The following is a 13,019-nucleotide window of genomic DNA, read 5'->3' as shown; positions in this document are numbered from 1 at the left end:
GAAGGTTGCTGCTGACCACTGTCATGAGGAGGTTTTCGCAGAAGTGTTTGTAGTTTACCTGGAAGATGCCTTGCCCCACGATGGGGACCTGGTTTCCCTGGTAATCGGGCAGGCAGATGTCAGGGTTTCGGAGGTGCTGCTTCTGTAACTTCAGGATCACTTGCTTAAGGACTGACCATGGCCTTATGGTCAGTGATGACCCGGTGTCGATCTCCATCTCGCATGGAGAGTCCTCGATGAGGACAGTGACTTTCAGCTTTTTGGAGCGCCCGGAATGGATTTGTCTAACAGACATATGATTGGTGATTCTGTTGTCGCCTTCAGACTGCTGTGGGTTCTTCTGCCAGGCCCCTGGTTTGGGCCCCTGGTTTGGGCCTCTGTTGATGGCTATGTGTATTTTTGAGCTGTCTGCTGGCGGTAGGGAAATAACTGCAGCACACCTTGGTGATGTGCCCCTTCTGCTCGCACCACTGGCAAGTTGCATCACAAAAATGGCAGGACGGTCGGGCATGGTCTCCCCCACAGTTGGCGCAGGGCAGAAATTGCGAATTGAATTTTTGTGCCGGCTTGGTGCGGCTACTGCGTATGTGGTAGCTGTCATCCTCCTCACTTTCAGAGCCCTCGGGCTCAGTCATACGCGGGTACTTTTCTATGCGTCTTGAGGTGTGCTCTGGTGCTGTAGGGTCTCCGTTGATTTGGTGGCTGATTCGGATGCCCTAGCCTTGTCTAGTGCGACCTGCAGCGAGAGGTTAGATTTAGCGAGTAGCCTCCTCTGTAAGGTAATGTCTTGCACGCCGCAAATTATGCAGTCCAGAATCAGTTCTTCCAGGTCTCGGAACTCACAGTACGCTGCAGCTTTCCGGAGTGCAGCCACATACTCGTTGATTGTTTCGCCCTCCATCTGGTTTCGGATGTTAAATTCGTGCCGGCGAATGTACTTGGACAGCTTGGGTGGCTTGGGTGCGTAGTGGGTCTTCAGCATCTGTTGTAGTGCAGACCAGGATACCGTTTGGAGTGGGGTCGATTCCGAGAGGTTTTCAGCCATTTTGAACGGGCTTCTGGAACACTCGTGAGATCGTTTGCCTCGAGGAAACACTCGAATCATAACATGTACGATTCCCAGTGCTCAGTGGCTGGATCATATGGAGTTGGTGGGGCGTGCATAGCCATCCTGCTTCAATTTCATCATTCAGCGATGGCTTGCTCGATGCCACACAGGATGCTCCGGGCTGGATGTACTTGCAGGATCACTTTTGCTCTTTTTGTCCCCCTAGTTGCCTTCTGATCCCACCCCCGTCGCCAGTGTTAGATCGGGTAAAGCAAGGCACACAAAGGCTTCAGTAACAACAGTTCTTTATTGCAAGTCAGATAAACATCCGGCTGAGGAAGGGTCGGACAGCAGTCCCTTTTAAAGGGATCTGTCAGACACTTTGACCAATGGGATAAAATCTCTGTTCCCACCAGAACAGAGGACCTTGTCAGTGGGGGAGGGGAATATCTAACAGTACTAGAGAAAGTTATTAAAAGAAACTTCTCAATTTGGTGAAAATTCTACAGATATTCACAAGTGGAATCTCCATTAGATGTTTCTCCTTGACTTGCAAGGGTGTAAATGGATGGAGATTAGAAAGTGGAGGATTGAGTTTGCATGTAAAAAAGAGCTTATTTCTCTCATAACCTTTAGCCCTGAGATGATATGAGCATACAGAACATTTATTAACTCACATTTCTACCTGGCCACAATCCAAAGACTCCTGGGGGGGGGGGTAACACAAGCAAATATTTGCCTTTCAGATGGAAGTTCAGATGATTGATTGAGTTTAATCAGTATAGAACAATATGAAGCAGGAAAACAGGAAGGAACAAGAATATTATGAATCTGAAACATTATCTCTGTACTACGCTCTGGAAGCCAGAAACGGCATCTGGTCTTAAGGTCCACACATGCCCCCATCAAGACAAATAATTTCAGGGACAAATGTTTCAGTGAATGAAACTGTTCTCATGTTGACCCTTATTTTCAATCACCTTCTACTCTATCTTCCTCTGCTTTGGTGGAAGCTATTACTATAATCTTCTTCTGCAGAAAGGGAGTCTTTTTCTATTTAGAGTAGAGAGAAAAGTCAACCCTTCCTATTTTTTCCCAGAGGAATGCTCAATCCCAGTCACATCTTAAATATGGAAGGAAGACTTGATCTTTTCCTGCTCTTGCACTATAAGAACATGTGCCTGGGGAAATTGTAGGAGAAGAACTGCTTTACCTTATGGTGAGAAAAAAAAACCAGGCATCAATACAATAGCAGAGTTGGAAGGGACCTTGGAGGTCTTCTAGTCCAACCCCCTGCCTAGACAGGAAACCCTATACCATTTCAGACAAATTGCTACCCAACATCTTCTTAAAGACTTCCAGTGTTGGGGCATTCACAACTTCTGGAGGCAAGCTGTTCCACTGATTAATTGTTCTAACTGTCAGGAAATTTCTCTTAGTTCTAAGTTGCTTCTCTCCTTGATTAGTTTCTACCCATTGCTTCTTGTTCTGCCCTCAGGTGCCTTGGAGAATAGCTTGACTCCCTCTTCTTTGAGATATCGGAACACTGCTATCATGTCTCTCTTAGTCCTTCTTTTAATTAAACTAGACATACCCAGTTCCTACAACCGTTCTTCATATGTTTTAGTTTCTAGTCCCCTAATCATCTTTGTTGCTCTTCTCTGCACTCTTTCTAGAGTCTCCACATCTTTTCTACATCGTGGTGACCAAAACTAAATGCAATATTCCAAGTGTGGCCTTACTAAGGGATTATAAAGTGGTATTAACACTTCACGTGATCTTGAGTCCAGTAGCCCTTTTCTGACTAACACATTTTCTCAAAAGCTACACATATTTGTGAGCTGCAGCTCACTTCCTCTAAAGAAGTTAAATCAGATAAAAAAATCTGATTTAAATCAGGACCCTCCTGAGGCAGGTGGAAAATACTTGTATCCCACCTGTACCTTTCATGGTCTTTTGGAACTCTAGGAAGAAGAAGAAACAAGGACTGCATCATCTGAGTATATTGATTTTGTGATCTTGCAGCCTGCTAATTTGAGGGCGTTGTTGTCAGAGTTGTTCACGGATTCAATCATGACGTTAATGAACAGATTAAACAGGGAAGGGGCAGCTGTATATAGCCAACATGGAGCTAATATGTTGTAGAAAGTCAGCACCCCCCTCCCCAAGAATGAAATGCTTTGGGAAATATTAAAAAGGCAGAATATTATATTTCCTTAATGGAAAAACATGGTGTTTTTTTTAAAGACAGAAAGCAGACTCAGTCTTTCTTAATAGCCTCCCCTCCCCAGGAGATATTTTGCGCCCATTAAGAAAGACTGGGCCAGCCTATCTTCAAAACAAAAGACCTTCAGCTCTGGATGATGGGATTAAGAACAGGATATGATCCTTTAGGTCATAATAGGATTAACCCACCACTATTTAACAGAAGACAAAGAACTCACTAAGGGTATTTCAGTCATTTCAAACTTCAACCAAATTTGGGAGCTCAGACAAACACCTAGGGTTTGCATTTCCTCTTCTGCCTATGGAGCCAGCTATGACCCCTGCATAACCCTACATGGCCCTATGAGAGTCTGACAACAGCCAATAGAATACATGTTTTTGCCCAGGAACAGGAAGCTCTAATACAAAGCTCAAAGAAGGTATAAAAACCCCTCCCTCTCAACTCCATGTGGTCAGCTGCCCAGAGCCACAAACCCATGTGGTTCGGCTTCATCAAAAAACCATCTTTCCTATCAGCTTCTATGTTTCCAGTGTCTTTTTCCCAGCTTGGAACTGAACTAGATGGAAATTTCTCCCAATAATGTCATGCAATCCATTCTTTCCAGGACTACAGTTTAGATGGAAAAGATGGAAAACAGTAAAAGAGACTCTTTTCCTTTTTTTTTTTTTAATGTTGTTAAGCTGGAAGAGCCTAGTGGGCAAAAGAAGAAGGAAAAAAGATGGAATGGAGCTGAGATGAAAGAAGTATCATTTATTATAACTTACTCAGCCATGTCTTCGCATTGATTGAACGCATGCTTGTGTTCTTCAAGTAGGTGCTGGCAAAAAGCCAGGTTGCAACTAAGGTAAACAGCACCACCACAATTCTTAGCACACCTAGGCCAGAAGGAAGACAGAAGGTCAGGTACAAGATGAATTGAGAAAGCTGGGTGTATTACCAAGTAAATTCGTAACAACTAATCCTTGCTCTGCAGCCTAAATGTCAACAATATTACTAATCCTTTTATGTGTCATCTCATTTTCATTCAATAGCAATAGCAGATTTTTATATACCGCTTCATAGGGCTTTCAGCCCTCTCTAAGCGGTTTACAGAGTCAGCATATTGCCCCCAACAACAATCCGGGTCCTCATTTTACCCACCTCGGAAGGATGGAAGGCTGAGTCAACCCTGAGCTGGTGAGATTTGAACCGCTGAACTGCTGATCTAGCAGTCAGCCTGCAGTGCTGCATTTAACCACTCCGCCACCTCAATCTATTCAACAGTCCATAGTTAAAACAATCCATGGTTTATGGCTTGTTCAACCTCTGCCAAGATTCATATTAGTTGCAAAATCATGTCTGACCCATCGTGACCCCATGGATAACATTCCTCCAGGCCTTCCTGTCCTCTACCATCCTCTGGAGTTCATTTAAGCTCACGCTTACTGCTTTGGTGACTCTATCTAGCCACCTCATTCTCTGTCGTCCCCTTCTTCTTTTGCCCTCAACCTTTTCCAGCATTAGGCTCTTCTCAATGAGTCCTTCCTTCTCCTTAGGTGGCTGAAGTATTTGAGTTTCCTCTTCAGGATCTGGCCTTCTAAAGAGCAGTTCAGGGTTGATCTCCTCTAGGACTCACCAATTTGCAGTCCAAGGGGCTCGCAGGAATCTCCTCCAGCACCATAGTTCAAAGGCCTCAATTCTTTGGCGCCCAGCCTTCCTTATGGTCCAACTTTCACAGCTATGCATTGCAACTGGGAAAACCATAGCCTTGACTAAATGCACTTTTATTGGCAGGGTAATGTTTCTGCTTTTCAGTATGCTGTCTAGATTTGCCATAGCTTTCCTCCCCAGGAGCAAGTGTCTTTTAATTTCTTGGCTGTAGTTCCCATTTGCAGTGATCTTGGAGCCCAGGAAAATAAAATCTGCCACTAGCCAACATTCTACCAAGTTGCACTGTGGTTTGTTTGGATTTTGTAAACCATGACTTATGGCGTGGGATGACATGTAAAACCAGCCACCAAGTCATTATGCAGCTAGTCATGAATCAGCCAATAAACAAGGATGATAAGATGGAACATGAAGGATCCTCTGAATAATGGAGATCAGAATGGAGAAAATATGTAAGACAAAGCTAGGTGAGAGCAAATCCAGGTGCTAAATTCAGTCCTTTATATTTTCAAATAACAAAATTATTTTTTGTGAGGAAAACTTTCCTCACAAAACCCTGGAAAATTAACAATGATGAGCTATAACCAACTTGTACAAAGACAGAGATAGTGATAAGGAGGAGAAGAAGTGGCCACAGATTTTTGAAAGTGGAAATAATAAAATATTAAGTTTTTATGCACCTCATAAAACCTTAATCTAAGGACAATATTAAGGTCCCCAATAACGTAACTTTTCAGTTCATTTGTTGGATCCCTCTCTAATACAGTATGCTTGAACAAGCTAAAGCAAATTCATAAAGAGAGAAGCAAAGACAGATACAACGGTTTTAGGCTGTAGCAAAGTTTTGTTGTAGGGCCTGAACCTTGCAATCCTTCTACAGAATAAATTTTGTATCAACCTAGATTTGAATTCTCCAGGTCAAATCCATTCTCCAAATCCATGTATTTGATTATTCCAGCTTTGAGCATTCTTGCGAATTCCCATGCTAAGTGATATCAATTCTGGGAGTTGCATATTTTACGTTTCTGTTTTAATTACTCTTGCATGCTACAAAGTACGCCATGGATGTTGCAGTTTACTGTAGAAGTCAAACAAACAATCAGATTGTTGAATACTAGCGCGGGAAATACAAGCGCGCGAACAAGGACTCTTCCTGATTGGCTCCCGGGCAGAGCCGGCTCAATCCTCGCCCTGATTGGTCGAGCTACAAAGGACTCTTCCTGATTGGTTCCCGGGCAGAGCCGGTCCATTCCTCGCCCTGATTGGTCGAGCTACTCGACGCCCCATTGGTCCCTCACTCAAACCTGGGGGTATAAATGTAGGGCGCGAAATACGCCTCGTTGAATCGTTTCCACTATGAGCTGAATAAAAGTCACTTTCCTTATACTTCTTGTCGCGTCCTTTCCCTTCGCCCCAAGATGTAAAACTGGCGACGAAGGTGGGATCCCGATTCCCGCGACCACGAAGAAGAACAGCCAGCTGCCACCGCGTCTGAACCAGCCAGAACGCATCGTCAGACCGAGAACTCCGGCAGCGAACGCGAATTCTTCTTCGTCCTTCCTCTCCCCTCTCCGGCCCCACACCACGATGGCGTCATCGCTTCCTCCTTTCGCGCCATTCGGCGGAGCCACCGGAGAATCATGGGACGGATTCATGGAGCGGTTCGAGTGTTACCTGATCGCTTCGAAAAACCAGGCTCAGACCGATGAGGAGAAATGCAGCTTCTTCCTGTCCTGCTGTGAGCCGTCCATGTTCGCCTCTGCGAGAGCCCTGGCCGCCCCGAGGCCAGCATACAAACTTGGGTGGGCCGAGCTGATGTCCAGGCTGAGGAACCACTACGCTCCCTCACCCTCTTTATTTGCACGCCGTTTCGCTTTCCGCCGCCGAGTACAAAGGGCTAATGAATCCATTAGCCAATTTCTGGAGGCCTTGCGCACTGTGGCCGCCCAGTGCGATTTTGCAGACCTGGAGGAAAACCTTGCGGAGCAATTTGTGTGCGGGGTCCGCGACGCACACTTACGCGGCCGATTGCTCCGGAATCACAAGATTACCCTGATGCAAGCCGTGGAAATAGCGCGAGCCGCCGAACTCTCCGAGCAATCCACGGCCGACATGGAACGCCTCCAGCTAAACCCCCCCGCACAAACCGTCGCGGGGCCGCTCGCCCAGACGAACCTCGTCGACGACCTCTCCCCTGCCGAAAACGAGGAGGAGGAGGAGGAAATCGTCGGCCAGATGAGGCTGCAGCCCAAACGGAGGCCACCCCAGCAACCACCGGCACCCGTTCAGCCGGCCTCAAACGCACCTTGCCGCGGATGCGGCGGCCGCCACAGCCGCACAGCCTGCCCGTACCGTTCTGCCGTCTGCCGCCGTTGCCAAGGAGAAGGACACCTCGCCAGAGTATGCCGGGCTCCCCTGCCAGCCCCGTCGTTTATGCAGCCCAGCGACCAGCGCCCGGCACCACCACGCCGCCAACAGCCACGTCCCGCGAGGCGCACTGAGGACTGCCACTCAACCTACCAGCCCCCCAGCGCCGACTGCGTGGTCTACCAGGCATCCCCCGTTCCCGCCGGCCACCGGAAAATAAGCACCGCCGTCCGTCTCGAAGGTCAGCTTTGCCAAATGGAGGTGGACTCCGGTTCATCCCGTTCTCTCCTATCTTGGGCTTTGTTCTCCCGCCTTTGCCCCGGGGTCCCCCAGAGAAAGCTGCGCCCCGCCAGGGTCTCCCTCCTAGATTACCAGGGAAATGGGATTCCCACAGCTGGGTTATACCACATCCGGGTGGAATATGGAAATTTTAAAGGGAAACTCCCAGTTTTAGTCGTAAGGAACAACCTGCCCGCTCTCCTGGGGTTAGAATGGTTCTCCGCTTTGGGCCTCACCATAGAAGGGGTACACAGGGTAGTTTCCCTCCCCGTAGATAGCGTCCTAGACGAGTTCTCAGATGTGTTCGACGGGAAATTGGGTTGTTACAAGGGTACCCCCATTTCTCTCTGCCTCGATCCTCAGGTCGCCCCGGTTAGGCTAAAGGCACGCAGGGTCCCTTTCGCATTGAGAGCAAAGGTAGATGCAGAACTCGATAAGTTAATAGAACAAGGGGTACTCGAGCCCGTAGATCACGCCCGCTGGGAAACCCCCATAGTCCTCCCGGTCAAACCCGACGGATCGGTGAGAATATGTGCCGACTACAAGTCGACCATCAATTTGGCCCTACAGGCAAACCCGTATCCGGTTCCCGTAGTACAGCACCTACTCCACTCCTTAGGACAGGGCCGCATTTTCGCTAAGCTAGACATGGCACAGGCCTACCAGCAGCTTCCCGTAGACGACGATGCGGCTACAGCCCAGACTATCGTCACCCACCGCGGAGCTTTCCGTTGCCGCCGTCTGCAATTCGGCGTCTCGGTCGCCCCTGGGATTTTCCAGAGCCTCATGGAGCGGTTGCTCCACGGGCTCCCAGGCGTCGTTCCCTACTTCGACGACGTCCTGGTCGCAGCCCCCAGCCACTCGGAGCTCCTGAAAACGCTGCGGGAGGTCCTCACACGTTTCAGGGAGGCGGGACTGAAATTAAAGCGCAGCAAATGCGAAATTGCAGTTCCCAAAGTTGAATTCCTGGGGTTCCTCATTGATGCCCAAGGCATCCACCCCACTCCTTCCAAAGTTGCCGCCATCAAAAATGCACCCGCACCCACCTCTAGGGCGGAGTTACAAGCATTCCTGGGGCTCTTAAATTTCTACGCCCCTTTTATCCCCACAAGGCGTCACTAGCTGAGCCGCTACACCGTCTACTTGACCGGTCAGCAGCCTGGAAATGGGGTAGCCGTGAAGCGCACGCGTTCGCGGCTATAAAGGATATTTTAACTTCATCGGCAGTCCTAATCCAGTACAGCGATAGGATGCCTCTAATTCTGACTTGCGATGCCTCCCCCTATGGCGTAGGGGCGGTGCTGAGCCACGTCCTCCCAAACGGCTCAGAAGCCCCCATAGCCTTCTATTCCCGGACACTCTCCTCCACGGAGCGGAACTACAGCCAAATCGATAAAGAAGCCCTGGCTGCAGTATCCGGCATTAAGCGGTTCCATGACTACCTTTATGGTAGAAAGTTCACCCTAGTCACGGATCACAAGCCCCTCCTGGGGCTACTGGCGGGTGACAAGCCGACTCCCCCCATCTTGTCCCCCCGCATGACACGCTGGACAGAGTTCCTAACGGCGTACTCGTATACGCTGTTATACCGTCCGGGCAAACAGCTAGGACACGCAGACGCCCTGAGCCGCTGCCCCCTGCCAGAGACGAACACAGCCCACGTGCCCGCGCTCTCTGTTCTGTCCATTGCCGAATCCGACCTCCCCGTTTCTGCCACGGACGTGGCAGCCTGCACAAAGGCTGACCCCGTCCTATCTCAGGTCGCTTCATGGGTTTTGAGGGGGTGGCCCACGGAAAAGGTAGCGGAACACTTCCGCCCATTCAAAGTGCGACAGGCCGAACTCGCCCTTCACGGGGGTTGCCTTGTCTGGGGGGATAGGGTAGTGATCCCTACAGCCCTACGAGCACGAATCCTGCCCGCACTCCACAAAAACCACCCAGGCATAGCACGAATGAAAGCCTTAGCCCGTAGCTACGTATGGTGGCCCTTGTTAGACACAGAAATCGCAGACTACGTAGGCCGATGCAGGATCTGCCAAAACTCTAGGCCGAATCCCCCCATAGCCGCCCCTCGAGAGTGGGAGATCCCTAGAGGCCCATGGTCCCGTTTACACATCGACTTTGCCGGCCCCTTCCACGGCCGGAACTTCATGATAGTGGTCGATGCTTACTCCAAGTGGGTGGAGCTAGTAATCATGACCTCCACCACAGCAGAGAGTACAGTAAGGGCCCTCCGTAAGATGTTCGCTACCCACGGGTTACCGGATGTGATAGTCTCCGATAACGGGCCCCAGTTTACCTCCACCACGTTCCAAGAATTCCTGGCCGAACAGGGGATCAGACACGCGGCCACAGCCCCCTATCACCCAGCTAGCAACGGCCGGGCGGAGCGCGCAGTTCGCTCAGCAAAAGAAGCCTTGGGCCGCATGGACCAGGGCGACTGGCAAGAAAGAGTAGCGGCCTATCTCTTGAGCCAGCACTCCATACCCTGCCCAACGACCAACAAAAGTCCCGCGGAACTCTTGATGGGTAGGAGATTGCGAACCCCCCTAGACAGGCTCCATCCACTTTACGCAGGAGATCCGCCAAGCAACCTGGGGGCCCTTCCGTCCCACGCGTTTAAGTTAGGGAATCCTGTATGGGCCCGTTCCTTTTCCGGGGATCCACGGTGGGTTCCCGCAACCATCACAGCTCTGACCGGCCCCTGTTCCTTCAGGGTCGGCCTGGCCGACGGGACACAATGGAGGCGACACGTGGACCAGTTAAGGCGTCGCCTTCCTGCGGAAAGAGACGGCCCCAGCTTCCCAGAAATCTGCTCTCAACAGGAGCCACCCCCATTGACTCCTTTCCCCACGGACCGTTTCCACCCGGCGAACGGGGGTCAAGCCGTCGCGAACCTTCCGGGCAGGCGCTCCCCAGCTGGTTACTCCTTTCCGCGGAGCCCTTCTCGAGACTCTGAACCTACACCCCAACCGGACTGCACGGGGCCCCTACCAGACACCCCGTTGGCCACAGAGACGCCACTCCAGGCGGACGGACATCGGGCACGGGACCCGGAGCCAGTGCCCTCGCGCGGGGCCGCGCCGTCGGCTCAAGCCCCCACCACGGACACGCCTCCGCCAGCGGTTCCCCCCCCGTCGACGACCGCCGGGGAACCACGGAGATCGGGACGAGAACGCCACCGTCCCGCCTACCTACAAGACTATGTTTGCCCCTCCTAAAGGAACTCTTTGACTGGGGGGGGAGGGGTGTTGAATACTAGCGCGGGAAATACAAGCGCGCGAACAAGGACTCTTCCTGATTGGCTCCCGGGCAGAGCCGGCTCAATCCTCGCCCTGATTGGTCGAGCTACAAAGGACTCTTCCTGATTGGTTCCCGGGCAGAGCCGGTCCATTCCTCGCCCTGATTGGTCGAGCTACTCGACGCCCCATTGGTCCCTCACTCAAACCTGGGGGTATAAATGTAGGGCGCGAAATACGCCTCGTTGAATCGTTTCCACTATGAGCTGAATAAAAGTCACTTTCCTTATACTTCTTGTCGCGTCCTTTCCCTTCGCCCCAAGATGTAAAACAGATGTCTGTTGGTAAGAAAGGCACGAAATGCCATTTTCTATTCATTTGCCAGTCAGGGGATTTAAAATATGAATCTGCCCATCCAGGCAGGCTGGCCACCAGCTTAGCAGAGAGAATAGTGGCCAATATATCACCAGGAGCTACAATAAGGACTGCTAGAGAGGACGAAGTACAGGTCCTTTGGGTCAATAATTCACTCTCAACCTGTAATGTTATGGGGAAGTGACCTTGGAAGCTGGGAAAGAGCTGCAGTTGGTCAGATAAGAGGCAGCTTAGCCTGCAGCAGGAATGCGGTTGTGGTAAGTGGCACAGACTGTCTCTAGCTTTTTGGGCTGTTAAGAAGATCCCAAGAAGTTGGGCTGTTGTTGGGTTGCAACAGGGGAGAAATCCACTTTCAGATTTGTGGGGTTCTGTTAATGCAGCCTTACAATAAAGTAGACTCTGCTCGTATTTCCTGCCTAGACACCCCCCACAAAGCTGACACAACTCCATCTAATTAATATGGTGGTAGGGGAAATGGGAGGAAAATTAAGCCAACCCTACAATCATAACTCAAATCCTCTGCCTGCCTTTTCCTTCCCAAGATATTTTATCTGACCCTGAAAGAGAAGGAACTTTGAAGTTGGACAATATCCTAGATCTTTACAAAGCTGCTAGACCAGTTAGTTCCCACACTCTGGGTGGGGGACTCAGAAACTGTCCATGTGTAGTCAGTGCCTCAAATGAATGGGCAGCCACTAAAAGGAACATTCAAAAAGCAGGATGCTGCTGGACAGATTGTTCCTCTGGTGGTTTGTTCAAAGAAGGATTTATATTTACCCATTGTGGAGACATGAAGTATCCTCCTTTGGGCCACAAAGCAATCTTTTGTCCCATAGGAATATCTGTTCTTGTGCAACCAGTGAGAAATAGACATTACATCTTTAGTTGGGCCAGAAGTTAGTCTGGGGCTTCCTTGAGTACAGAATATAGGAGTCTGGGATCAAAGTATGACTCCATGGTGATGCATGAAACAAAGAAACAAACAGCTTTGCACAATCAGTCCAATGTTAGATTGATGGACATCCCTTTCATGACATTTATTTTCAAAAGGGAAAATCCTATATTGCACCTGTAGACATTCCTATGTGCAAGTTAATTTTCCCCCCTCCCTATTTCTGCTTTGGTGTTTTGATAATGATGTTAGATTTACTTGAAACAACTGTCAGTTTCAAGTTTTTTTCTGATAGAATCAGGAATATCTGCTTTATCTAAAGAGCTGAAATCTAGGAGCTGACATCTGATATTATGGACAAAAGTATCCAAAAATATCTGGTGGATGATGAATGGCAATGATCAGCTGTGAGAACTAAAAACAAAACTTTTGAATCTTTTTTCTTTCCCTATCAGAGCCTCTCAGTTTCATTCATTCGCTCGTTCATTCGCTTGTTCATTCATTCATTGTATTTCGACCTTGCTCATCTCTCCTAAATAACTCTGTTACTTACCTGTTACTCGCATGTTTTTATTCCAGTGCAGTGAAAGATGTATGGAAGTTTATCAGAAAGGACACCAGCTAACCTGTTGAAGCAAAAAGACCAAAGAACTTACTTGGAAGAATATTAACTGCTGTAGAATTAAGCAGTATATAGTATGGTGTGAAGAGAGTTGTTTTGAGGTGTGAACAATTCAAATGTGTTCATAATTCCTCAGCATAAATGACATGGACATTTATTGCTGCTTGATAAACAACAGAAATTATTTTTATTTAATACCCCAACCTTATTCAACCTACAGTATGTATTACTTTCTATGCAGTGGTGGGTTCTGGATCCCAGTCCAACTGGTACGGCGCAGTGGGGCACAGCGTCCACCACATGAACATGCGCAGGGCCAGAAC

General features: G+C 49.3%; 1 protein-coding gene across 1 annotated transcript in view; it reads right to left on the bottom strand.

Annotated features, from left to right (window-relative positions):
- FAM3D (FAM3 metabolism regulating signaling molecule D) overlaps positions 1-13,019 on the bottom strand; it is a 49,861-nt gene that overhangs the window by 28,272 nt on the left and 8,570 nt on the right. Inside the window, exons 2-3 of the mRNA XM_032238893.1 lie at positions 12,628-12,700; positions 4,040-4,150 (exon numbers count right to left, since the gene is read on the bottom strand). Of these exons, the coding sequence (XP_032094784.1) occupies positions 4,040-4,150; positions 12,628-12,640 (124 nt within the window). The 5' untranslated portion in view covers positions 12,641-12,700. The remainder of the gene's footprint in view (positions 1-4,039; positions 4,151-12,627; positions 12,701-13,019) is intronic.

Source organism: Thamnophis elegans, chromosome 2, assembly GCF_009769535.1.
Source record: "Thamnophis elegans isolate rThaEle1 chromosome 2, rThaEle1.pri, whole genome shotgun sequence".
Taxonomy (NCBI): domain Eukaryota; kingdom Metazoa; phylum Chordata; class Lepidosauria; order Squamata; family Colubridae; genus Thamnophis; species Thamnophis elegans.
This window is presented reverse-complemented; position numbering and strand designations above follow the sequence as displayed.